The sequence below is a fragment of the Gymnogyps californianus genome, chromosome 1 (genome assembly GCF_018139145.2).
Source record: "Gymnogyps californianus isolate 813 chromosome 1, ASM1813914v2, whole genome shotgun sequence".
Classification (NCBI taxonomy): Eukaryota; Metazoa; Chordata; class Aves; order Accipitriformes; family Cathartidae; genus Gymnogyps; species Gymnogyps californianus.
Window position 1 is genome coordinate 101,121,598 of NC_059471.1, and position 27,909 is coordinate 101,149,506.

Here is a 27,909-nt window from a genome sequence, read left to right on the forward strand (position 1 = left end):
TTATCCTGTGTAATTGTTTTAAACTTAAGGTTCTTCTATCCTGCCTGACAAAGGGTTTTGAAAAAGCAGCAGACAAGTGAACTAACCTTTCCTTGCTCATTTCCAAGAAAAAAACCAAAGCAGTTCAGCAATGATCACAGCATTCACTTGAATGCTGAATACTCTCATCAGCAGTAAGAGGAAGAGATAAAACCCATCATCTTTCAAACGTGTGCAACATTGTTTAAGACTGCAGTTGGTGGGCATGAGAAGCTAAAATCTGTGAGACTACTATTGCATTTTTCTCTCATTTGCTGCCCTGCCTAAACTGAGAGACCAGCTGTTAGTAAAGAGCTTCTAGTAAATAAAATTTACTCAAGAAGAAAAAGGCTGAGAATCTGTAACAACAGTAAATAGAAAGGTCACACCATTCTTAAATACACACAGTACAGGTGTCATTTAGAGCCAATTAATTTCCTTCCTTCCCTCCCCCACTATTATCTGCATTTTAATAGGTAATAAAAACTAGAATCCAAGAATACAGCAATATTTCACATATGAAACTAAACTGGGTTATATTTGTGGAGTTATCTTTTATATTTGAGACATTTATTTATACATTACATGAGTAATATTATTTCAATATTAAAGATTGAAATCTTTAATACATGTAATAACTTTGAAGACTGCTTGAAAGCTGGACTTTGAAACATTCTGTTTATATTGGTTGGTATGTATTTGCCCACACCCTCTGTATATATAAAAGAAGGCAATTACAAAAAAATACGCCAGTGGTAAATATTTTTTTCCCCCAATCTTAAGTTTGAACAAATACCATCTTAATATTCTACCAGTTAAAATTTAAGTATCAACTAGGTAGAAAATGAAAACATTCACTGTTTATTACACAGAGAATCTGATCTATTACAGAAATAATGCCTTCTCATAAAAAAAGTCCTGTTTGGCTTATTTCATTTCCTAAGCATGTAAAGTAAATCTCCACCAGCAAATAAGAACTCTCCTTCCCCAAACATCAGGGCTAGCTAAGCAAAACATTTAGTCAGAAGAGGAAAAAATACTCCAGGCATCTTAGGAGTTGAATAGTGGATATTCAGAGATACCTCAGTGTTAAGCATTTCTCCTGGGTAACTCTGAAACCTTCGTATGTCCAAATTCCAGCAGGTGAGACTAACTTAGAACAAGACTATGTTCATGTACATGTGCCAACCATACTGCTTCACCTAAAGAATCAGAAGACATCTCTGTAGAGGAAGTAAGACTTGAAGACATTTATTATGATCCTTATATGTAAGCTGAGGAGAGTTTCTGTCCACCACATCAGAATGATTTGGAGATTAAACTCCCTTCTCAAAAGCATGTAGTCTTTTTTTCTGACTTGGGTTGAAGAAATACGCAGTTGGACACAAGCTACAATTCTTCTCAAGAGTGGGTGTTCCTGGTTAACAGATGTCTCTGATCTTCCAGCAGATGCAAGGGATTTTAAACCACACTGCAATATATTAGAAGACTGTGATTGCATCAAGAGCCATTCCAGCAGAGAGGTGGACTGGCTGCTACTTTGCTGGAAGGTTCAGATTCTTAACAGCTTCCCCAGAATTGCAGGGCTTAAAGAATTTTAAAAGGGTTGAAAGACATTAATTAGTGGATGGATCTGAAACTGTTCATTGAAATAGGAGTGACATGATAATACACATATTTCCAAATGCTAGTTTCTGTGAGCCAACAGGCAAAGCTAAGAAGCTTGATTTTTAAATATCCTGAGCTCTCACAACCGAAAAAAAGAATCAGTTGTCTGTGAGATCTAGGACTGCTGAAATGCCATTATAATTTCAGCTGTTACAGGTAGTTAAATGTTGTGGTAGCAAGCCTGGTATCATTGGCACTGTATGCAGACGAAGATCCCATCCCAAACCATTGCTTCCACATTCAGAATTCAATACTAATGACCGCAGGTGGACAACTCTGCTCACAAGTTTTGAAATCTATTATTGACCCATCCTTTTGATTCTTGTGAGCTTAATGTGACCGTCTTCAGTTACATATGGGCTGCTGAAGCCCACCCATGATCTACTTTTCCTCCTTGTCTCCAACTGCTTTGCACATGAGTAGTTATGGTGGCAGAAGTGTTAAATGTCACTGGAACTCCTAGCAAGGATTGGCTTCAGATGCCTGAACTGCCAGCAAGCACTCCACGCTTAATATATCATCCCAGGGTTTGGTTTTCACAGATCAGTGAGAAATCAACTATCCCAGAAAACCAAGAAGTATTTGACCTACCACTGGCTTTTAAAATAAAGACTTTAATCAGTAAGTCAGGAAAAAATGAGACATGCAAAGTAATGACTTGTATCCATGTGCAGGTCCAGTTTTCTACTTTTTAGAGGTTCTTTTTCTTTATGACTGACTAGAGAATACATTATACACACTAAACATTTTCTAATGCATAAGCATGCTCAGAGTTTCTCTGAATGTGGGCTATAAAGAGCAGAAAGGGAAGACTGTCTATTCTTTGCAGCAGTGTATACATGTGCCTTAAAACAAAACACAGACACACACACAGAGGAATATTCTCATTTCCACAGTTAATGGTTTAAGTCATTCTGCACTGCTTTATAGCACCACTAGAGATCAGTTAGATCAATTTTCCTAGACATAAAAACCCCAAGCAAATCAAGTAAATATTTTTATTTACTTAACTAGAATTCCAGAAAAATGCGGCATGTACATCAATTTATAACATTATCTTCAACTAGGAGATACTATAACTCTTGTTTTAGACCACAGTGGTTGAGAGGAGAGGGGGAGGAGAGCCTGTGATTCCATTTTCCACTGATTCATTTTCCAAGTAAGTAAAAAAAATTCTGAACAGAGCTCCAGCTTCCATAAAAATAGCAACACAAAGTTCAAAGATGGTTGTGAGGAAACTGTAAACTAGGAGCTGGAGTTACATTAAAAAAGGGGAAAAAAAAGATGTATAAAATATCCCCAGTCCTGCACATTACATTTGTGCATCGGGTGTGGTGAAGTTCCATAAAGCAATTAGGAGGCGAAGATATAAGGCTTCCCTTCAACAGAAGGCAAGTGGTGCTTGTGTTTGTAATTTGGCCAACAGTTGTTATAAAGCCGTGGCAGCCAGAGTTCTCATATGAAGTAACTGGTGTAATTAATGGCTATGCTCATTAAATCCGTATTTCAGAAGAATCCTTCTCTTCTCTCCCCTCAAGAACAGACATATTGTAACATTGTTACTACTGAAACAAACAATAGTTGTACAGCTGCAATGATTTTTGTGCTCTTTCCCCTTCTCCTCCAAACAGATCAAGTGTTTGGTTGAGATCATGTTCACCTTCAAGTTTTTGAAGCAAGAAAAGCCTACAGAAACAAAATGTAACATACTTATTTTCTATTGAAAGTCAAATTAAAAAAAATAATTACTTTGAAATTGCAGACTAAAGACTAAAAATTAGTGTTGTAAGAATTTATAATCTGTGAATTTACACGCTTGTGTTATGTACAAGGGTAAAAAGCAGTTTGAAAGTGCTCTTTTAGAGCAAACATTGCTATCATTACTGAGCAAGTCAACCATGCTGTAAGCATAAAATAAATCCCTCTAGAATAACTGATTTTTCAAAGGTGATAATATTTTGTTTTCATGGTGAACTATAACTATAAATTAACATCTTGCTCAGAAAAGGGACACTGCCTGCCAGCCAGGCTCAGTGGCAACAGTCACTAGTAAAGCTTCTGTGCAAGTTCCATACCACTGATATCCAAATACTGTTGAAAAATTGTTGACGGAGGTATTTCTGCCAATATGCACAGCAAAATCCTGTCCATTATTCTTGTCAAACAGCTTCAGGTTGGGTTTTTTTTTTGGTAGGTTGGTTGGTTTTTTTGTTTGGGTTTTTCGTTGTTGTTTTTTAATATATATGGATTAAATGAACTAACTGGGGAGTTTAAATATTCACTTGCTAAAAACCCAGTGAGATTTTGTGCTCTTCTGTGAGTCAGTAAATTTCAGAGACTTTTTTGAAAATCTCCTTTCATCGTTTCCTTACAAAAGCAGGCTGCAGAATCCAATGTTTACTACTGCTCAGTTATTCATTTTGCAAACTGTGTCATTCATCTACTGTTTGCCTGCACCCAGAGTTAATATTTCTAGAAAATATATGCCTATAATCTGGATTAAAAACCCTAATGCAAACTATGCACTTGGATTTTCCTAACTTCATAATATTTTTAGCCTCTTAATTGCCTGAAGTTCCCCCTACATGAATACTTTTATATGTATTTTACATAATATACATATCTGTTTATACTCTGAATAGACAGTGACAAGCATTTTGGATGTGAAAACGATGTTAAAAGCACCTGTTTCACTGACAAGCCCACATATGCTGAACCACCACCTATTTCTAGGTTTAAAAAGACAACACCCCTCCCCCCCAGCATTTTTTCCTATCAAAGTATCGAAGTGATTTCGCTGACTTTTATCCTTTTAAAACATTGGAACAAGCTGGCAAAATCTGCAATAGCACAATCACATTTTAGCACTAAGACAATTGAAAAGGATTACTGTATTCTGGATGCAGCAATCTGTACCGAACGTCTGAAAACCTTAGTCACAAAACAGTGCTTTCAAAACAGTGAACATATGCAGATTTGCAAAACCAATGAAAACATGGTTCAAAACTGTATCCGTGAACAGTACTGAGAAGAGAATAATTGTATTTCTTGAAGCATGGAGCAGCCTAGGCTGCAACTACTAAGTGACTGGTTTATAGTAACTAGAGCTTGAACAGAAGCAAAGCACAGAGATTTACAAGTGGAATATGAGTAAGTTTCAGGGCAAATCTCAAGCCCCTCTAAAACATTAACATCCATATTTACTGCCTGTTTAATTCACCTGTTTGCATCTGTCTATTTATACTCTTCTATAAGTATTTATAAACATTACTTTCCACTGTTTCTCCTTCACCATGATGATGCATAACACCTACACTATACAAATTAAAACCCCAAAATCTCTCCCTTAAAAACTCGGGGTGCAGCATAAGTTAGCAAATTCTGCCAACTCTAGCTTTTGTTAGAAAATGCAGTTTCTCTCCAACCTTTGCTCATGCTCACACTTGGTACCTGCAGTTCTGTTCAGAACACTGCAGGCGAGATTCATCTTACCTAACCTTAGAAGCCTAGGTCAGCTAAAAAACATGAGCAAAACTGCAGTAACTCACCTCAGGCTCCCTATAAAACCAGTGAGGAACCTATGCAATTTTAGGACAGCATTCATCTGACCTACTTTAAATAGCAAGAGATGAGTCACAACAACAACGACAAAAAACCAAACCCCCTTATTCCTCTCCCTGCCTAAAAGTGATTCAAGGTAAAGCTATCCACCCTGAAGTCATCTGAAATCAGATAAGGCTCATCTCCCTTAAGTGACAAAAAAATAATCTTTCTAGATCTACGAACTGACCCGTTTGGCTGACCATTCAGATTAAAGTCAACCAGTTTCTCTGTGGCTTCCCTGGTTCTACAAGTCACTGTGAAACATCAGTTAGAACCATAGAAGCAACAGAGAACCTGTGAAAAACAACCTTCAGTTTAACCTTGGTAGCTAAGTAGTAATAGAAAGAAGTAGTAGAGCTGTCTTTTCACCAGGAACAACAGTGGCAAGAGCTCCAAGGTCACTTGTTTCAGCCAAGGCCAAAGGGATCTGGATCAGCTCCCTCCATTCTTCTTCCCTCATGTTTAAGCAGGAAGAGCCTATGCTGCATCCTCCAGACCTTGTATTGAAACGGTAGTGCCACTGAGCTTCTATAGAAATAAGAGTGTGTGGGACTCAATAGTGCAAATTATTGTTGAAGCCTGCCTGCAGGAGAAAAAGCCTCAGAAAATATTACACCTATATAAGCAAGAACACCCACAATTAAAGTCAACAATACAAAGATCCTTAAGAAACATATAGTTAAGAGAGATCTTCCATGCTACTCTAGAAGCATGAAAAGTACTTCTGAAACTCCTCGACTTGCTCATCCTCTTTTGTCTCTCCCCTTCGCAGCATTTTCACATTTGCTTAATAATTGGCATCACTGCACACCAGTTACTGACACCCAGGTTCCTGAATATAACCATGTGCAGTGTTTAAAAACATTTTTATCATTGAGATAACGGTTGATCTCCTCCCTTCTACTCATTCTCTCCCTGCTCATTCATTCACCCTCAGAACTGACTGTAGAAGAAATTATGCTCTTGTGTTAGAAACACCTCCCCCTCCTCCCAACACTAACAGAACTCAAAAACAATATTTATATTTTAGGATGTAAGAGACCACTTAATCATAGGAGTTAAGAAAATAGCTATTGACATCTTATTTCATTATCTTCCTTTTGGTAGCACATCCCCTGACTTATCCTTATTTTCAGATAACAGACAGAACCAGATGAACATTGGGGACGATTTACTTTACCAATTCTTAAGCTCCTAAAACGATTACGTCCATAAAATACCACAGCAGATGGACTGATGTAACAGCTAAAAGCTTTTTTGCTTGGTTTCTACTATGCTGCTACATATTTTGGCAATTCTGTAGCTGAATAAGAGTTTCAGATAAGTGTTAATCAGTTCACTGTGTTCATCTAGGTCAAGATAAAAGATCAAAGCCTACCTCTTGTCACAGGTAAGAAATCTCTCACTTTATTTATTTATTTTCCCTTTTAAGAGAAGCATTCTGAAGGCCTCTAGCTCTCCTTATTGACTCAACAGGAATCAGGATGAAACAGTGAAGGCAGAAACGTGTAACTCCTATTGCCAGAGCAATATCCATCTTCTCTCCTCTGAAGAGGAAAGAACATGGCTGCCCTTAAAAAACCCTCACTTTGGCAAACATTGTCCCAATTTTCAAGAAGGGTAAGAAGGAAGACCCTGGTAATTACAGGCCTGTCAGTCTCACTTCAGCACCTGGTAAAATTATGGAGAAGGTTATTCTGGGAGTTATTGAAAAACACTTGAGAGACAATGCAGTCACTGGTCATAGCCAGCACGGGTTCACGAGGGGAAAGTCCTGCTGAAGCAATTTAATTTCCTTTCATGACAAGGTCACCCATCTAGTTGACCAAGGGAAGCCAGTAGATGTGGTTTTTTTGGATTTTAGCAAAGATTTTGATACTGTCTCTCACAGTATCCTTCTGGATAAACTGTCCAGCACACCGCTAGTCAAGTCCATAATACGTTGGCTGAGCAACTGGCTGATGGGTCGGGCTCAAAGGGTTATAGTAAATGGGGTTACATTAGGCTGGCGACCAGTCACCAGTGGGGTTCCCCAGGGCTCAATTTTAGGGCCAGGGCTCTTTAATGCTTTTATAAATGATCTGGATGCAGGAATCGAGTGTACATTAAGTAAGCTTGCCAACGATACTAAACTACGAGGAGCTGTGGATGCCCTTGAGGGTAGAGAGGCCTCACAGAAAGATCTGGATAGACTAGAGAGCTGGACAATCACCAACCATATGAAATTTAGCAAGAGCAAGTTCTGGATTCTCCACCTGGGATGGGGTAATCCTGGTTATACCTACAAATTGGGGGACGAGAGGCTGGAGAGCAGCCCCACGGAAAGAGATCTGGGGGTTTGGGTTGATGGCAAGTTGAATATAAATCAACAGTGTGCCCTGGCAGCCAAAAGGGCCAACCGCATCCTTGGGTGCTTCAAGCACAACATAGCTGGCTGGTCGAGGGAGGGGATTGTCCCACTCTACACTGCACTAGTGTGGCCCCACCTCGAGTTCTGTGTGCAGTTTTGGGTGCCTCAATATAAGAAGGATATCAAACTATTAGTGTGTCCAGAGGAGGGTGACCAAGATGGTGAAGGGCCTCGAGGGCAAGACTTACAAGGAGTGGCTGAGGTCACTTGGTTTGTTCTGCTTGGAGAAGAGAAGGCTGAGGGGTGACCTCATTGCAGTCTACAACTTCCTCAAGGGGGGCAGTGGAGTGGGAGGTGCTGATCTCCTCTCTCTGGTGACCAGCAATAGGACACAAGGAAATGGAATGAAGCTGCGTCAGGGGAAGTTCAGATCGGACATTAGGAAAAGGTTCTTCACTGAGAGGGTGGTCGGTCACTGCAACAGGCTCCCCAGGGAAGTGGTCATGGCACCAAGCCTGTCAGAGTTCAAGGAGCATCTGGATGATGCTCTTAGTCATATGGTTTAGTTTTAGGTAGTCCTGTGAGGAGCAGAGAGTTGGACTTGATGATTCTTATGGGTCCCTTCCAACTTGAGATATTCTATGATTCTATAATTCTATAGATTTTCCTTCCCTTTGAAAACTTTGTAGAATTAAGGTTTAGCAATGACAGCAAAGGCACATGAGGCATCTATCGGGTAGAAACAGATGTTTCCTCATGAATTCTGCAGGAGTTGCCTCCTCCCACCCCTATTTCCTTGATGACTGTAACTACTCTTGCCCCACGTACACTCAGGAAGAGCTTTATGTTAAAAGAGACCAAATGGGACACAAACAACATACACCTTGTTTCTTAGGCAGGAGGAGAGGACACACTTCCTAGGTGTTTCCCCGTAAAAGTCTTTTTCTTTCTTCCTATATTCAGCCATAATTTCCCATGTCACACAAAAGACACCACCAGCAGAAATAAATTATTTCCCCAAATACAAGGGAAGGGCATGGTCAAGTAAATGTGATCTTTAAATACAAACTTTGAGTCAGAATATATACTAAAACTTGTGACCTCTTGTTCTATATAAAGACTTTTTTAGATGCTCTAGAGTGAGTAACCAGCATCCTGAGAGTTTCTTCGATGCAAAAACGAAATTAACTTAGCTGTATAAAGGAAACAAATACCATTTGAAGGAAACCTCTGTTGGTTTTACCAGAATTTCTCACATTTATATAAAAGATACTGACTTAGCTGGTTCCATTACCCTTCCTTTATGAACTAGTATTTTTCTTGAGTGAATTTTCAATTTTGCTAAGTACTGTAAGCTACAGAAAAGTTAATAACAATACAAAGATAATAAACAAATGAAAAAATATTCCTGTGACACAGTACCTTATTGAGTTTGCCAAGGGAAGAGATAAGATCCGCCCATTCACTTGATGATTCAAAGTTTCTCAAAGCTTTCTCAATCGCTGAAGAATAATTTCTGTATCTGTAATCACCAAGTAACTCCTGCTCTTCTGGATCCATCTTTGGTTCTCATAGCAAGGTGGAATTTTGTGGTAAACTAAAACATGCACACAGTTACAAAAAGATAACCCACATTTAAGTTCTGGCAAACAATAAATATGTAGAAGCACTGACAGATCACAATAAACAGGTCATCTGATCAAGTTTCAACATAAAGTTAAAAATAATTTAATAGGCATGACTCAAACTCCCCACTGCCTGTTTTAGAAGTTTTGCAGTCACGTTTTCCTATTTATGAAACGTGTTTTTTCCTTCCATGCGCGTGGATCTCTCACACAAAAACAAAGGAAAGGAATATAAAGTCTCACTATAAACAGTCAAAGTGCTGACAAGGAGTTAGGGAGAAGTAAATAGTTTTCATAACTTATCATCTGTGCAGTGTTTTGAAAGGTTACCTGTAGCAGTGGAATGTGAAACATTTCATATCAAAATAAAACTTTCCAGAGGAATCCCGTTAAAGGGCCTCTCAGCCCACAGCAGAAGGAGCTCTCAGAACTCTGCACCCCAACTTGCCAGCAGCAGATGCTGAAGTACAAGACTAAGGTGCTGTGCCAAAGCATCAAGGTATGCATTCTAATCTTCCTTTATTTCACCAAAAAGTATCCGTATATTTTCACAGAGGAAAAATAAGTTATCCAGACCTGATTTTCTCATATTCTGCAATGCATTTAGATTAAAAAACCAAAACACACCTGGTTTAGAACAATGGGAAACAAGCATGGTTGGATTTTACGTATTGAAAAATCATACCTTCAGTCCTATGCTAGCTATGACACTAGTTCTCCTGTTAGTTAGTATAAAAATATTCTTCTAGAGAGATGCTTAGGTTTAGGAATGTCAGGTTTACGTCAATCCATGCTACATCACTGATACAGAAAAGAAAGCACAGTCCTATAACAAAACATTTTATAATGTTTCTGAAAGACATCTGCATTCAGTTTCCTACTCCTAGGACACAAAAATAAACCTAAGTAGTCCTCTGTATTCTTTTAAAGAGGTCATCTCTCACAGCATTTAAAAAAAAAAAAAAAAATCAACAACTATGTATCATCCGTTAACTTTAATAAACAACAATAACTACATCAGTATAAGATGTTTGGTAGCAAACTCCCAGAAAAATGCTGGATGCACCCAAAAAAGAGAAAGGATTTTAAATGCAGGTTTAAGCCACCTTTGCACTCCCCTGATAGTAGGATTCAGCCATTGCCAATACAACGAAGCTATGTCATCCAACCTAGATATACTTCTGTGGGGAAAAAAAAAAAAAGTATTCTCACACAATGTCATCAGGGCCATGTTTGGTTGGTTGGTTTTGTTTGTTTGTTTTGCTACAATAAAGGTTTAGTTTTCTGTTTTCACCAGGATGTATGCAATGCTTCTCACACCAGAGAGAGTAAAAAAACCCCACTGCCTTGCAGGGTGTAACATTCATCTGGGATACAGCTATCCTTGCTCCAACAAAGATTTAAAAAAAAATGTCAACCCTCCCATAAAACCTAACCAAGTGGCAAACTTGGAATATACTGTCAGCAAAAATTACAAGTAATCTGATATAGACACTGCCCCAAAAGAAGCAGGGCAAGAAATTTTCCCTCATCTCACATAAGCACCTTAATCATTGGACTATTGGATTGTATTCATACTCCCTAGAACAAAGCACGAGCTAGGAAGTATCCTAACAGCTCTCTGCCAAGCCAAGAGTGCTGCCACTTTCATAAATAAGAGATTTGTCCGGATCATTTAGAATTGGGCAGCTGTTTTGCTGACAGAACACATCAAATTTCTTCATTTGTAGATGCAATATACCCGCATGAATCCACTTAGAGAACAGGAATCAATCAAATTACCGACAGCACTTAAAGATGTTCTAAATATTCTATGAAAATCATGTCTTAAAGCATTCTCATAGCATTAAAACTTGGTCTATTTAAGTAAAATCTAATTAGGTTCCGAGGGTAAAATAGAACGTACTACTCCAGAAAAAAACCAACAAACTAATAAAACTTCAAATGGGGGAAAAATTGTCTTATTCAGTTCTTAAAACACTTTCTTTGGACTTTGCTGTGAAAAGACAGGTGAATAGTGTATTCCCACCCAGAAAAGTGGTGGGGACTTAATGATTTCGTGTGCATTGATGTTCACGTACCTATGTTGCTAGATGTCAGCAAGGTTTGAAAAAATCCAATAACCTAAATATGGCCAATAGATCGTATTTGTGCTTATATACAAAGGCAGGAAGATTAAAAAAAAAAAACCAAACGCAAAACAAAAGCCACTTGTCAGTGACCTTCAGGCATGTCTTCCAAATCCCGGGTCACAAACTTCCTTAGTCAATGGGGACGTTAATAGTTACTCATCAACTTTCAGCATTGTCTTCAGACAGGTGAACGAGGCGGGCGCTTTGCCACGGATCCCACGGGACGAGACGCTGCCTCCCCGGGCAGCGGGGCCTCTGCGGGCAACCCCCCCACCCCGCTCCCCGCCGTCGGCTGCTGATCGCTCCAGAGCCCGGCTGCGGCTTGGCAGGCCCCCGGGGGGGCACGCAGCCCCGCGCCAGGCCCGGCCGCGGCGGGACCGGGGCCCCTCTCAGGGCCCGCCCTGCGGGGACGGGCCGGGGGCCCCCCAGGACACCCCTCTCCGCGGACGGGCAGCCCCGCGGCGAGGCTCCGCCGCGGCTTCTCTCCAGCCTCACCTGTGAGGCGGGGACCGCCGAGGCCGTGCCGGCTGCGGCAGCGGCGATGACAGGGCGGGCTCCCCCGCCGGCGGCGAGCGGAGCTGCCCCCTCGGCCGGGCCACCAACGGCCCCCGCCGCGTAACGGCCCCCGGCGGGTCGCCCCCGGGTGCCCGCGCGTTTCCCCCCCCCGCCCCTCCCCAAACACAGGCACGCCCGCCGAGCCCGGCCGCGGCGGCACTCTTCTCCCCGCCACCCCCGTACCTGCGAAGGGCCCCGCAGACCTCCGGGACCGGCGGCGGCGACGGCAACGACGTGTCCCAGCCCGGCGCGGAACGTGGGGGGGGGGGGGGGGGGAAGGCGGCACCCCGCAGTCTCTATGGCAACAGGAGGGAGCAAATAAAAAAACCCCACCACCCTCCCGCTCCGCGAGGGCCGCGCCGCAGTCAGCAGCTGGGGCGATACCACCGAATACAGCGCGGGGGAGGGGGAAGCTCGCACACCGGTGCAGGAGGGCTCCGGGTGTCTCCGCCCAGCGGCGGCCGCTCTCGTCTTTACCCGCTGCCAAGCCCCGAGGGGAGGCTGCCAGCGTCGGTGAGCGCTACAGTCCGGAGCGGATCACCCGCGACCCCCCGCGGGGAAATGGTACACCCCGGCGGCCGGGCCGTGGCGCCGAGCGCCCCCTGGCGGCGCGGGCCGAGGAGCGCCGCCGTGAGCGGGGGACGGGGACGGGGCCGGGCGGCTCCGCGCTCCCCTCCTCTCCCGGAGCCCCGCGGCCGTTCCCCGCCGGCAGCCCGCCCGGCCGCGGGGCTGGAGGGGAAGCGTCTAGGCCGCGCCCTGGCCGCTCCCTTTGCTTGGTGCGTCAGCCTCGGCTGGTCTGGAAAGAAGGCGGCGGCTGCGCGGAGCCGCAACCTCGCGTGTCCTGTCGTGTCCCCCCCCCCACGCCGGGGCGTCGCACTGCCGGCCGCAGGTATGCGCGTCCCTGCGCGGAGCTGGGCAACGAAGGCTCTTACCCGCTCCTGAAGGTAAAGCAAGTTTCAGCATCTCCATGACATTGCAGCCAGTGAAGGCAGGTTTAACAGCTTTGCTGTTCCAGCTGGTTTTAGGCACGAAGCACGGCTGACAAATTTTGTAGACACAGCTTTCACGGGGATTCAGTTGTCACATTTATAGTAGGCTCAAGTTCAACATAAGAAGCCCTCTGTTCTGTACAAAAGGCTTGAAAGAAAGTTGATGTGCTAGATTTTTAGTACTCTTACGGCGAAAAAAGAAACTAGCAAAATACCCATGGAAAGTAAAATACATGATCGTGCCAGACAATGATTTATATAGTGTGGAAACATATTATTTAATCTCAGCTTTTTTTCTTTTTTTTTTTTTAACATGCAGGCAGAACATAATCCTGCTAGTTCAAAGTAGCTAAAAAAAAATCAAGAAAAATCCACCTGTTCAGTTATTCAAGATGAGAGAATAGAAACTGTTAAGATTTTGATGGATACTGCTTCAGCAATGATCTCCAGTAAGTTTTATGTTAATATACTCTTTTTGTTTTCTTGAGACCACCTGCCTTTCCCCTTCCTAGCTAGATTTCAGTAACTTAATTTGGTATGTTGTTCTTCTAGCAAATAAAAGCTACGGTCACTGGCAGCTAATGAGACTTCTTTATGCACGTGCTGGAAGGACGGAAGCAAGATGGGAAGGCAGGAAGGCTTCCACGTGTGCTTTCACTCCCCAGTTGTGTACATCTCCGAAGAGCTGGACCAGGTGCCAAAAAGCACTGCTGGCCTAGCTTCAGCACCTGTTACCTCGCTATAAAATCCGAGCAGTTGTTCACAAGCTTTCACACAGCCCACGTGGCTCTTGCGCATTCCGTCCGTTTGGGAAGTCAGCATCTGCCCGCAGCACTGAGGTCAGCGTGGGCACCTGAAAGGCTGGGGAACCTCAGAGAAATGCGTAACACGTGTGGGAAATTTGTGTGACAAAAATATTAAAGCATTTTGCAGTGATTTGCAGTTTTATTACAGATCTGTCATCATTTTAAAAGACAAATCTTCAGAAATGGGGTGGTATTAGAGCACACGGTCAATTGGGTTCTAAATTCAGATGGGGCTCTCTCCTAATACAATAAACTGACTTGATCATTTGAATATAACATTTTTCGAGTGGCTGCGTGGTGCTTAGTTGCCTGCTGGGGTTAAACCATGACACTTAGGTATACATGGCAGCAGGTATATTCAGTACCATGGGCATCAACATAGCTTATCTTTCTAAACTGCAATGCCATCAATTGAAGTTTCAATTTCTAAATCTTAGGGTTTTGTAACTTTCAAAGGTAGCGTAGCTTAGTTCTTGGAAATGAAGGTCAGTTCTTCTGAATACGTGCCCGACAGAGCAAAGAACTCATATTTTTGATGATGTCCTTAACACATAACATTTATGTTCTAAAATATAGCATGTTACTTAGGATATTTTTAAATTAGTTTCTGAGGGTTTGCTATCTTTTTAGAAGTTCTTTTTCTCACAAATTTATGTTCTTTGACTGCACCAGTTGTATGTGGGTGCCCAACTATATTCATTTCATTCTGATTTCCACCTAACTTTTGAACCAATTTGCCATTTCTACCACGAGGCAGAGGTCTTCTGGAATTTCAAAGAACCAGGCAGTCAGGTGGAGGAGAGAGATCCTCCTGGGCTCCTGCCGTGTCAGGTCAGCTGCCGGCAGGCACCAGAGCATCTCCTGACGGAGAGGCCATGGAAGTGCTCAGCCTGCTGGGAAGCTTTGATCAGAACATGCACCAAACCCAACCAACCTCCAGACCAATCCACGGCCTCTGCTCTGGTGCTTACAAATCTGCTGGTTGGGAAATCATTTGAAAAAAAACTCTGAAGGCTGTTTTTTGTATCAGAGGTTATGGTAATTCAAAGCATGCCTATTATATTAACTGTTCAGGACTTCTTTTCAGGAAAGGCTATAAATCAGTTTGTTATATGCACCAGGGCAGCGCTGCCCATGCTAAATCCTGGCCCTGGGATGGGATCAAGTAATAGATTTACTGTTGTAATCACTTCTGGAGACAGCCAGGCTGCATTTCAATCTAATGAACGTTCATGTTAACTTCCACATGAAGTTGACATAAATCTGTTTGGTTCATACTGGAAAAGTCTACTCCAATCGTATATTGCTTGTCAGATTTTTTTTTCTTTTTTGTTTAGAAATATCCCTTGCAATTTAAAACATGAAATTTCTACCATGAAACTATACTGCATTTACATTATTTACTGAAGGAAGTTTAATAAGTTGCTTGCTTTCAGTATTTTATCTCCACAGCAGAGTCCAAACCAATACATTCACAAATAAAACATCACCGGAGCCACTACTGCTCTATGTCCTCTAAATACTGCATAACTCCAATCAAACAAAATAGACAATGCCCATCGGATTAGGGTGTCTGAGTATGTGGGTATGTACCTGAAGAGAGACAGGGTAGGATTTTAAGAGCGCTGAGTTACCACAACTCTAGATCAGTGAGCAGGGTCCAAAGACAAGACAACAAGCCAAACTGGGAAATGTGCCGTTGGGTATTGTTCATTCAGATGTAAGTGCTATGAATAGCTAACCTGGTGAAGGGATCTATAGACGATGAAAACTGGCCTCCAAGACCAGAACTTTGTCCAGCTGACAGTTTCCTTTATTGTCAGCTCCAAAATGAAGTCTTTGCAGAACAAAAATGAAAACTGAAGAATTTCCACTGTAAAACACCATTATTGTTCCTTCTCTTTTTTCATTATTTGAGATTAAAAGCTAACAACATTCCCATACTAACGTGAGACTGGAGTTTCAATTATATTCTGCATTTAAGTGTTTTAAGTAATACTGAGTGGCATATATAACCTAAATTTTCTCGACATGTTTTGAGGCTGAGAGGAACGCCACAGCATTCAAAGTCAGGACACTGCCTACATGTTAGGTCATGCTACCATAAAAGATGGGTTCAATTAAAATTATCTATGGACAGAAATAAATTCTCAGAGTTTTTGTCATCTTCATTATCTATATAGGAAAACAAATGGAAAATTTAAGGAAACAACGTGTTAAGCTAGGTATATTCTCTTCATCTTTTTAGGTAAACTGACCTCAAACTCTCTAGGCACGTCTATGGTGCAGTTTTGAAAACCAAAAGCACTGCACTACATATTGCATTGGAACCATAAGGGACGCAAACGTCTGGCCCACGCTATAGTTATCAGCATTGCAGGGGACCCAGATAGAAATTACCTGGTTGTAATCCCCTTTAGATTCAAAAAGGTTTAGAGCAGACCAGTCTCCTTACTGATTGCCCCCATACCTTCTGATCACTGGCTTTCCAAAGCAAAGCTCCACCAAACAGCCGGCCTGCTACAGCCTTTGAAAATGACAGCTGCATTGTTAACCAGCACACTTGGATGTCTGTAGCTTCTCCTTCAAAAAGTCCCAGAGGCCCTGCACACTGTTTATATCCAGCTGATGCGGCAGCAGGTACAGCTTCCACTCCCAAAGTTTTGCCACTGCTGCCTGACTGCATCCTGCACAAGCTACGGCATCCCCACGAAACTGCCTCCACTGAGCTCTCACAATTGTGAATCCAATTCCTTTATTGTCCCATGTCACCACAGCTACTGCATTGCCAGGCATTTTCTTTGGCTAATAAATTCCAAAGTAAAAATGGTAGTGACACTCTATAAAAACAGTAAATCACGCGTAAAAGTTTTATACAGTAGAACAGATCATTATTATTTCATCCCTTTCCTAACCCTTAAACTTTACACAATAACCACTCAGCAAGCGTGCCAGAATCTGAAAGCAACAACACACTTCAGACACAATGGACATGGGAGAAAAGCAGGGAGGCAGCTTAAAAAAAAAAAAAAAAGAAATTTTGGTTGAACAATACAAGCCCTGTTCAAAGATCCAGCCTGCCACACACGCTGTACAGCCTGTCCTCTGATTCCGCTCTCAGCAAACAGCCCTCCCCTGGCAGTCTGCCCCGCGCGGTCCCAGCTCTCTTCCAAGGACACAGTCCTCCTACCAGTGTCACCGGGGTATGTGCTTCTCCTGCATAAGCTCTTCCTGACTCTGACTGGTCCTGTGAACAGCCAATATTTTCTGCCTCTTGGTTCCACATCCTACAGTTTTTGTAGTATCCACACAGCAGGTTCTCCTTTCTCGAGTAATGTACCCTAGCTGCAAAGGTTGTGAAAAGATCTGTCCTCTGTTCTTCTTCCTGTTCATACCAGAAGAAACTGTCTGTATTACAATCAATTTCACCATGAGAAATGACATTTCTGAAGATGACTACTTAGCCATCATCTTCCACTTTGCTTCCTTACCCTCAAACAGGGTAAGTAGGTTTAACAAAGAACAAGCACTGTGAAAGGGCTTAATATAAGAATTTGAAATACATCTTTTGTAAAACTTTCAAACTTATAATTTGTTTGGCTTGAATGTAAAAAAACCAAACAGATCCTGAGTTAGACTTAAGAAGGAGCTTTATAGAGCGTAGGGGATACTTAGAAACTAATTTGTTTTTAACAATAGATACTATCCAGCCACGGTAAATGTACCTAGGACTCTTACAGTCTGGTCTTTACACAAACCATAGGAAAGCTGGGTCAAGGTTTGTTTGGAAAGTCTGTACATGCCAACCGGAAGGGCACGCAACTTTTGAAACTTAATGACTCAGGCAGCATTTCAAGTATGAAGAACTAGGTATGATTCTCCACTGTTGGATTACATCTCTTAAAGTTGTGCACAAATTATTACTAAATCAGAACAGCCATGTTTTATTTTGCTGAGATACCATTAACACAACTGGAAAAGCATACACAAACCGTGGTTCTTTCCGTTGCACATCAGAATTATAGTCAAGTTACTGTATTAACTGGATGGCTTTTGGAGCTATCATACTGTAGGCAGTCGCTCAGTAGTACATAAAATGCATTAAAAACTTTATACAAGGATTTTGTAGCTGATCTGTTGACCTTAAACTAAAGGCCTCAGATTTTTTTCTTCATTGAGAATAGATTAATGAGAACTTTGGGGCAGCACTCATCCTGCTCTTCAATGAGCTCTGGGGCATGACTCATTTGGCAATACTTCCATCTTCATAAAAACAATAGCTACTGTATCCTTAAAAGACCAACTAATAATCACACCTTTGTTCTGTGCTGATAAGTGATTACCAAAACCACACATATTATTTACGTCCAACGTCTTTTGATCCAAGGCTTCCCTGAACACAAACTGTACCAGGGGAAGCCAATGTAAAACCCAGTCAGCTAAGCCACTTCGGCATTGTCTTGCTGACTCCTGATTAAGAATTAACGCGTCCATTGCCGATCTGTCATCACTAATGACAGGTTTATAGGCAATTGTTTCCAGCTCCTTCAGCTTCTCACAGCAAGAGGAAGAGGGGGGCAGCCCTCCCCTTCAGAAAGCAGTGCTGTGCCCACCTTGCCCTGCAGGGAAGACAGGGCAGGGCTCTGCAGCCCCTGCCCTGGCTTGTGTGCTGGCTGGCAGGACATGGTGGAGAAAGAGCTGCACGGTTATAGCCTGGGGGTGACCAAACCCCACCTCACTCCAGCCCCCTGCAGCCAGCTGCCCCCCAGCCTGGGGCTGTCCCGGGTGCTCTGCCCTACGCCCAGGCTGCCTCTGCTGCCACATGGCTCCCCCTCTACAGCTTGAAATGCTGTGGCAACCTTTCAAGATCAAGCGTTAGAAATGCAATAACCAACATTTAAAATGAGAAAACAAATTTGGTGTTCTCCATGTCACTGCTTCCTCTACTTGTGTTTTGCTTGGATGACTTGTTTTGGTTACCATGATAATTATGTATTTCAGTCCTATCTTGTAATAGTATCATAACATTTACAGTTCGTTTTCTCTACTACATGGAGAGCGCTTAATCCAGGTTTTTAATCAGGAAACTTCTGGCTGTGCAATAAATGAACTGGAAGTCCTGCGGAATAGTTTGCTGTATCAGTTCTGTAGTTTATTTTCTCTTTATATAGTCCAAACATTACACATTCCAGCTACAAACTTAGCTGCAGAAAATGAAAGTGTATTTTCAAACATTATAAATTTTTAGTATCAGAATAAGCTAGTTGGTTGAACACAAATCAGTAAGCAATCATTTATTGACATACATATTAATAAAGCCAACTGATTAAGTTCTATTAATGGTATGTCACTGCTACTTTTATTTTTACCTAATTCCATTTTGTACTGATAATAAGGAATCTATACAGCAGTGATTCTGTTCTGGTTCCATTAGCATCCCCCCAAACTGGTCAGACTGAGATCTGTAGATCTCAGAACCACCCCCTCCCCCTTTAAGAAACCCTGCACAACCTCAAGAAGCAACTATGATCCCTAGAAAGACCTATTGTGCTGAGAAACCATAAGGCATCTGCTTCCTCATCCCAACTCCATGTCAAGAGATGTGTCTCGGGAGAGTGGGAGAAGGGCTGGCAATGATTTAATTAAGAGTAAATTCAGGTAAGCAAGGTCAGGCACCTCTACATTAGGGCAACACCAAATTAGCCTGTATCATCTGGGCTGGAACACCCATAAATCAGATTTTGGGCTACACAGTCAATGCCGTGAGCAGGCCAATGGAGACTGTTGGGAAGTGTACCCTAGCATAGACTTAATCCCAAAGGAGTACCATAACTGTAACCCTCATTGTAATGATAAAGGACCCTGCTGCTGCTGTGGACAGGATGAGACTGCTTGGGCTAAATGCCCTACCAGGGCACAGGCTAATCCACAGTCATATTACCGCTTGCACGGGTCCACATACATAAGTTCACCAGGTTCGAACAGTTTTGTTACTAAGAAACTGGCCATGAGGACCGTCAGCATCAGAAGGCAAAAGGGCCAGATAAACTGGGGTCTCAGCCCCTTCATCTGGCGATTTAGTGGCTTTAGGACCTGCCATGTCTGTTCTCACCCATCCAGGACAGCAGGCATTGAGAAGGATGTGGTCACCTTTTCTTTCCTCATTTAACATCCGGGCTTGAATCCTGGACAAGACTGTGACACCAATTTTGGATACCCCATAGGCAGTATTTGGCCAACCCTCTTTCTCATGCACACTTTTCTTGGTATCTTCCACAAATTTGGTCATGAGTTCCACTAACTCATCCTCAGTGATTGTGTCGCTGCGAAACTTCTGCTGTAGTTCTCGGCTGCAGCCTCCCAGAGCTGAGCTACTTACCATACTAGAGACATCCACCACTCTACCTGGTAAAAGAGAATAAAGACTGATTACTTTTACACACATTAAACAAGCCCAGACACTGAAGTGGGCTTGCTCTACAGTTATGTAATCACTACTTAGGTGAATACCTGTAAAATATTTTGTGTGGGCTATTTTGCAGAGCTTCTGGAAGATCACAGTTAACTCAATGTCAAGTGTTTCTAGTGAATTCTATTACAGAGGGTAATTTAAGGTGTGAACCTGCAAAAGCTCTCTATTGAACTTCAGGTATGCTTCCAAGAAATAGCCTGTTACAATCTGCAGGCATATTCATAGTAGTAAGTGGCTTTCTCAGTAATGGCAGCCAGACTTTACTCTCGAAGTTCTGATCGAAAACGTTCTCACTTCTGCAACAGCTTGAGTAAAGTGCTGTGAGAACATACCTCAAAAGCCACAGTAATACAGAATTCAACAAAAGCAATTGAGTTCTTAATGCAGTGAGACCATCAGGTTGTTGGCAGAATACCTGAAGATTTTACAAATCCCAGCATGCAAAACTGCAGTAGCTATTTCTCTCCCAGCACTTCAGTACAGAGGAATGAGTCAGCTGAATCAGTAATTCACTCATCTTCCCCAAAATTATGTTACACTGTTTCCCTCTTTCTTGCTAGTTCACAGCCATTCAGGCAATGAACTAGGGAATGAACATGATGATTTAGATCTCAAAAGCCACAGAAATTAATCCTTTCTCTTAATGACCTTCTTAGCACATTTGTCCTTCATCCTTAGTACAAGAGGACTAAATTGCAATTTTGGCACTGTTTACTCTCTCCCCACCAACTCCCAAAATTCATTTACTCTATCCTTTCCTTCCTCCCCAGGGACTAACAGTTCCCAACTTCTCTCTCATCTACTCGACTTCTGTTCTCTTAAAAACCTACATGTATTTAAATGTTGGTGTAGACAACATTTCATTCATAGCAGCAAGCACTTATCCAAATATCCATGAAAATATCTAGTGATCACAGGTCTTGAAAAGAATTGTATTTAAAAAGACCCCTTAGATTTGGTGTGGGTATTGAATCCAAATAGCCTCCTTTCAGATCATCCGTGATATGTCAGTAGCATTCCAGGGCACTTCCAGTGCTCCCAGGTTTTGAGAACAGGAGCATTCTGTGCAGCACAGTCATCCAATGAGTACAGATTATTTGCATGTTGCTAACACCCCTTTATTATTGATGCATCTATCTTCTTTGACTCTGGTCCATTCTATTTACCATTTTTGGTAAAGTGTTTTCTTCCAGTTCCTCCTAACATCACCAAATCACAGTAACTTAATGTACATCTCCAAGTGCCATTTATAACTACATCACTAGACACTTGCAAATACAGCAAAGGCTGTGATCTATCTAGAGACAGACCGACAGCCTATTAAAAAGGTTTCTTCAGCAGTAGCAAGAACAGGCATGTCACATCAAACTCAGCTGAAACATTATTTTTAGGTACTTCCTTATCCTAATTGTATCACCAAAATGTCCTTTCTGAAGCAAGAATAGTTTATGTAGGCAGGTATCATGGACAGAACATGGGTAAGTTCTCTATGTCTTCTTGAGGGCACCATGAGAATTCCACTTCAATCCATAACAGAAGAGTGTGACCAGCTTGAAAGTAGATTTAAATATACACAGCAGAGACATTTTGGGGGTCAAGAAAGGACATCTGTTCTCTTACCTACAGTACAGCAAGGTACACTCCTCTTGCTATGGGGCAGCGTGCATCTGACACTGGACAGGATTTTCCCATTTAACGAGGACCAAAATTCATATAAAACTATTTCTCTACTTGTTATGTTACACTTACCATAAGGCTTCACAAGAGGCAACAATTCTGTGCAAACATTCCTGGTTCCAAAAAAGTTTGTCTTCAGTGTAACCTCTGCTTGGATCGCAAATGGAGTTGTGTCACGAACTTTTCATAAGAGGTGGTAGCAAGGGAGGGGGGGGAAAAAAGAAAAAAAATAAAATCAGAATTGTACTACTGTTTGAAAGGAAGTTACCAAACTACCAAAACCCAAAAGTTTATCTCAGTTCCTTCTTTTTCTATAATTAGGAAACAGGCATATGATCAATTAAAATATATAAGGAAAAAAAAGCCACATCACTAACACTCACATTCTTGTTAATGAAAAGACCTAGCTCTGCAATATTATATTAATAATGAGCTAATTATATTTTCACTTCTTCTTAGCTGAAGGTTTTAGCTTTGTCTCAGGAGAACCAGTTGTATGACTCTACAGAGTCATTTGCCAACCCACAGGCCATTTGTCTTCCTGCCTTTTATAGGGAAGAGACAAGGAAAGACTGCTCTCACAGATGGGCTGCCCAACCTGCCCACTGACCTGCCTGTACCTACTCACACCCACTGCTCAGAGTCTGCACTGCCACTACTACATGCAAGTAAACTCTGAGGTGCCCCCTCCTCTTAAATGCATAGCACAGCACTTTGCCACCACCCTGACATACCAGGGGAGGGGAGGGGGTAGAGGGGAAATCAGAAGGGAAGATCCTGAATCTAGGATGCTGCCACTGAAGATGCAACAGTTAGACTACCACCCCAGTACTATCATTCAACAATAGGGCAGACAACCGCTTCTGTATCTTGACTCTTTTGTTGTCATGTCTTGGGTTCTTAGCTGGGGCTTGAAGTCAGAGCAGTGCCGAACTGCAACAAACACTGTAAAAGCTTCTATAAAGAACGCAGGGGTAAGATTTGGTGCAGTCTGAAAAAACAAACAAACAAAACCAACCAACCCCCAAACTGATAAATACTTGTGTCATAAATCACGCCCTGAACTGACAGATCTGTGCTAACACAAGCAAAAGAGTGGGAATTAGCAGCCAGGAAAGGGAGCTGATTTAGGTAAGCGTAAGCAGACCATGGAACTGTACTGTAAGGGTATGATTTCATCAGACAGAATTGACAGCTTGCCACCACCAAAAGTGGGGTAGGATGTGCCATCAGCTGACAATTTGGCTCCGCAATAAGCCACATGCTATGCGTCCTCCACTTTGAGGGGGAAGTAAGAGTTAAAGTAACAGCATTCCCCCTCTTCTGCTACAGGCTCTATCTCTGCAGTGATGAAGGCCACCTATATAGATTAGGCAGGTCTTCACTTGTCTCCATAGTTCAGATCTATGTAAACTCAAAAGAGGAGAAGTAACAGGTCATTTAGTATTTAATGTAGTTGTGTTTTTATTGCAAAACACAGCTTTAATGACTCATTTATACTCTCAAGCAATGGGCACCGATGGCATCAAGTCTTGCAAATCGCTTGCTTGCATTTAAATCTGAGACATGAAGCCAGATCATGACCTATTGCAAGAGTTATGACAGTGGGAGAAGAAAAGAAACTAAAAACTGACACAACTCCAAACTCCTGCTTCCATACCCACCTTGCAAGAGAGAAGCTTCCCTACACTCCAAAACCCACTCATTTGTCTAACAAGATATATTACTTGTAACATCTGATAGATACACAGTCCCTTGATTTAACAAGCATTACTAGAACAACTGTTCTCACAGAAGCTCATCCAGAAGGCAACCCACAGGTACATAATAATTTCACAGAGGAACAGTTTTTGCTGGACTAAAGGACTCTGCTGGACTATCTGTAGTGCAGCACAAAACCAGAACAATAAATTAAATTTAATGGCAAAGCTAATCTTTGACAGACAGCAATAACACATAATACTACAATAAAGAAAGGAAAGCATAAACTCTGGGATGGTAGCAGAAACTTGGCAAGGCAAGAAGCTTGGGTAGAAATGCCAATCTGAGAAGCAAGAATTAAAACCAAAATATGAGATAAGCATCACAGCAAGTTCTTACACAGGTGTTAAAGCCTCTACCCTCTGTGCTAGATACTTACACAACAACAGTTACAACTGGCTCCTTTACCACATTTCTTAATTGTATGACCTACTGCTGACTCATAGTAAGTTGTCAGCTTGAAGACAGTCTAGCCTAAACATCTGGAAGCAACTTCTGGATAGAAAAATCTATGATGTAGTAAAGGAAGTAACAGAAACTCCACTGCTCATGCTATTTTACCTATTTATCTGTTCAGTAGCTCCACGATAATAAATCTAAGATTTTTCACCGATGAGCTCTAGCAAATCTTCCTGCAGCAATTTGAGGAGGTTTTATTTCACCTGTCCAGGTATCCACCTGAGCACCTGCAGGCTTTATAAATGACAAGCATGGACAGAGATACAATCTTTTAACTGCTGCTGCAAGGTTTTAACACCTCTCTATCTTGAGCACATCCTGAAGCTCAGACAATTATATTAAGAGGTGCTCCTATTAAGCTGATCTTGAACACAAGCAATCTTCCTGCAAAGTACCATGCAAAATATACAGTGACTGGACTTCAGAACACCGTTGCTGCACTCCCATTTCATGAGAAGCTCCATCTTCAACAGCAGGTGAGGTTTGATCCATACTACCTGACAGGCCTCCTTAACTCATGCTGTGAGCAGATGAGTCAGCACAACACTGTGCTTCAACAGTTACACATCCTAATTAGAGATGAGGCAAAGAGAGGAAACAAAAAAAACCACAGAAAAAAACCCAAAAGTCAAAAAACCCCAGAAAACATGGAAAGAACAAGTTTGCACTGGCAGGAAAATGAACTAGTAGTCATGCTTGTGATTTGCTCTATCTAGAGCTAACGTGATTCTCAACTTGTTTTTATAAACAGCTACAGGGAGAATGCACTCTTCCACCTTACAACTGCCGTGTCTTCCTCACTTTCCCTCCCTTCCTGTCCACTAGAAGATGAAAGGGTTAAATTTTTGCTCAGCACAGCAAGATTTAGGTTAACTGTTCTATAGGTAACTGAATAGCCTGGGAAACTTAAAGATAAGTAAAGATGACAAAATCACCCAGGGCCAAAAGTTCTTTTTTTATCAGCTGGAATCCTTGAGCAGGTAATGCATAGAACAAAGTATGAGGCTTGCAGAAGAGAGAAAACACAGATCCCCGAGGAACACGGCTGATATTCACACAGATGATGGGCTCCCATGGGCCTGATGAAACTCATGGGCACTGAGGCAATAAGCCCAACTCTGCTCATGTGCACTATGTGCCTAAAGTATTTTCATGCTTTGTATGCGATGCAAATACAATACTCCAGGGAAGCATCTTTACGTGCACAGTTAGCCCAACAGATGCTAGAGGAACAGCCATTTCACATTGCCCTCTCATCATGCTTAAGAAGGTAGGCAGCTTGCCCAGCCAAAAAAACCACATGCCACTGGCACAGAAGTCCCATATAAGAAGCTTTGTAAAATCCCTGATGCATCTACTATCCTTCTCCAGGTAGCTTTGTAGCACACAGGACTATCCCAGACAGTCCGCCTCCTACCTTTGAAAGCGATCCCTGCATTGTTAACTAGCACGTTCAGCCCTCCATATTTCTCCTTTAGAAAGTCACGAAGAGCTCTGATGCTCTGCAGATCATCGATATCCAGCTGATGGAAGAGTGGATGCAGGCCTTCCTCCTGGAGCTTTGCCACTGCTTCCTGGCCACGGCCGGGGTCTCGGGCTGTCAGGTACACGTCCCCTGGGAACTGCTTGCATAGAGCCCTCACAATTGCAAATCCGATCCCTTTGTTGGAGCCGGTCACCACAGCCACTGGCACGCTGGACATTGTCCTCTCTGAATGTATGCCAAAGTGACAGTAACTGCAAACAGCAAAGAAGAAAATTTCACACTCAGATGGACAAAGATGGCTATCTGAAAATATTCAAGTGTTTTTTTCTTTAAAATCCTATTTAGAATTCCACTTTGAATTATGTAAAACTACATTAGAGTGCACACTAACTGTAACGTACTAAAGCAGCATGAGGTATTTGCAGAGAAATACACGTTTGATGTTAATGTTTTGAAGAAAGCCCAACCAGTGACTGGGTAAGAAAAAAAAAAGAAAAAAGTCAATGACTACTCTGTAGTACTAAATTAGCTTTTGATGGGAGTAAGCTCTTCTGCACATACACCTTACAGGAATAAAACTTCCTTCTTTTGAGGATATTCAACTGGTTCAGTTCAAGCACTGATGCAGTCAAAGCTGAAAAACTCAGGCTCAAAAAAAGGGGAGGTATGGCTTGATCTTCAAGTGTCAGGCAGGAGAACCAATTCTAGCGTTTTTAGGGGGAAACAGTGGACCATAGATTGACTACAGACAACGTTTCTTGTGTTTAACACACCAGTCATCTCTAGACACAAAGCCTGCTTGCTGTTTTTTTCGCAGGCATAGCACATTTAAAGAAGATGCATTTCCCCCATAAAAGCAAGTTTAAAACGCTGGTTTTGTTCACTTTTGACTTAACTGCCACCTTCCTTCCAAGTTAGCTTGTAACTAACCACAAGCAGACATCTAGCGAGGATGAAATCCTAACCAGCTCCTAAAAGCCTGCCCAGCTACTAACTGACTGACTTCACCAGGGCCAGGAGCCACCCTCCCGGTTCACCATCAAGGTCCCACCTCGCTGCAAACCGGCACACGTTACCCACCACCACCTCCCCAAGGACCGGTTTCTCTTCCCAACGGGAACGCAAAGCAAACCCGCGAGCCACGATGCAGCCCGACCCCTCAGGGGACTCCCTGCTCCCCGCGGGACGATCCCGGCCGCTGACGGGCGGCCGCTACGCGGCCCCGCCGCGCCCCGCAAAGGGGCTGAATGCAGCGAGGAGTTGCGGAGCGGGCCCGGAGGGGCAGCCGGCACTCCCTCACCCACCTCCAGCACTGCCTGCCTTCCCCCTCACTCCTCAGCTCTGCGAGGCGATGAGAGAACGAGCTGGCCGCCAGTCACAGACACTCGCACACGGCCGGGGGGAGGAGGCGAACGCACCTAAGATGGCGGCGGGGGAGCTCCGCCTCCCGCGGCGGGAAGCGGCGGGGTGGCGGTCCCTGAGTCCTCTCCGGCAGGTGGGCCGGCGGCGGGTGGGGGGGCTGTGGGGGGCGTCGGGCAGCGTGTCCACCTTTGCCCTCTCCGCCGTCGCGATTTCAGCCCGGGAGGGAATCGGGAGCCGGAGCCGCTGTTGGGTGGCCCAGGGGAGACGGGGTTTCTCGTTACGCTCTGCAGTCTTCGCTGCCTTAAAATGCGAGGGGGCCCAGACGGTCCCAAGCGGTGTTCACTTCGCTCGGGCGATTCGGGGTTTTGTCTGTCAGACTAGGAAGCGGGGGAGAGGCCTAGCGTGCGGCGGGGAAGCGCCAGGGCTTCTTGAGCCGTTTCTCTCTCTCACCGGGCGTCTCCCGTCACTAACAGCCAGGAGGGCTTGTGCCGAGGTGGAAAGGGAGGTGGTGTTAAAACAGCCTCCTCAGTCCTGGGGGGCAGGATGGCTAGCGTCCTCAGGCGTGGTGGCAGCTGGGGAAGGTCGTGCCTTGGCGGGAAAAACCTACGTGCCGGTGTCCCCGGCTTTCTGCCAGCGCCGCTTTGGCGCGCCCTCGTTTCAGGCAAAACCTGCGCCTCTGAGGTTCGATTAAAGGCGGTGTTGGCAAGGGGAAATTAAATACACATTTCAACAACAGATTGAAGTATAAGGAGTAAGGTGATGCAGGTCATCTGCCATGTGCGCTGGAGGTGTTGAGCTGAGGTGTAGTGTCATGGTGCTGCTGTATGGGACTGGGGTTTTTGGTGGTGGTGATGTGGGTAAGATTGTTTTCTGCAGTGTATGTGATCAGATAGCTCCATTCTGCTCTTCTTGTTATTTGAAGAAATAAACTGCAGAGGCTGTTTGG

At 43.1% G+C, this 27,909-nt stretch overlaps 2 protein-coding genes and 1 long non-coding RNA gene across 3 annotated transcripts in view; 1 reads left to right on the forward strand and 2 right to left on the reverse strand.

Moving 5' to 3' along the window:
* Positions 1-12,199, reverse strand: part of DOP1B (DOP1 leucine zipper like protein B) — a 52,376-nt gene extending 40,177 nt beyond the window's left edge. Inside the window, exons 1-2 of the mRNA XM_050898676.1 lie at positions 12,135-12,199; positions 9,062-9,236 (exon numbers count right to left, since the gene is read on the reverse strand). Coding sequence (XP_050754633.1) covers positions 9,062-9,199 — 138 coding nt within the window. The 5' untranslated portion in view covers positions 9,200-9,236; positions 12,135-12,199. The remainder of the gene's footprint in view (positions 1-9,061; positions 9,237-12,134) is intronic.
* Positions 12,200-12,733: 534 nt separating this feature from the next.
* Positions 12,734-13,998, forward strand: LOC127017559 (uncharacterized). Its single transcript, XR_007766617.1, has 3 exons — positions 12,734-12,895; positions 13,260-13,389; positions 13,493-13,998. It is a non-coding gene; the product is annotated as an uncharacterized LOC127017559 (long non-coding RNA).
* A 4,883-nt stretch (positions 13,999-18,881) lies between these two features.
* Positions 18,882-26,953, reverse strand: CBR1 (carbonyl reductase 1). The gene is made up of 4 exons (XM_050903666.1): positions 26,906-26,953; positions 25,533-25,852; positions 21,968-22,075; positions 18,882-20,151 (listed from the first exon to the last, which is right to left on the reverse strand). Exons 2-4 carry the CDS (start codon positions 25,816-25,818, stop codon positions 19,715-19,717), a joined length of 831 nt encoding a protein of 276 aa, XP_050759623.1. The 5' UTR covers positions 25,819-25,852; positions 26,906-26,953; the 3' UTR covers positions 18,882-19,714.
* Between the last annotated feature and the right edge of the window lie 956 nt (positions 26,954-27,909).

Excerpts from the sequence above, each read along its gene's own strand:
- CBR1 (XM_050903666.1), bottom strand. The coding sequence starts at position 25,818 with ATGTCCAGCGTGCCAGTGGCTGTGGTGACCGGCTCCAACAAAGGGATC. Across the intron at positions 22,076-25,532 it reads TGCAGGGATCGCTTTCAAAG|TTCGTGACACAACTCCATTT; the intron begins GTAGGAGGCGGA and ends TCTTATGAAAAG. Across the intron at positions 20,152-21,967 it reads GCCTCTTGTGAAGCCTTATG|GTAGAGTGGTGGATGTCTCT; the intron begins GTAAGTGTAACA and ends CTCTTTTACCAG.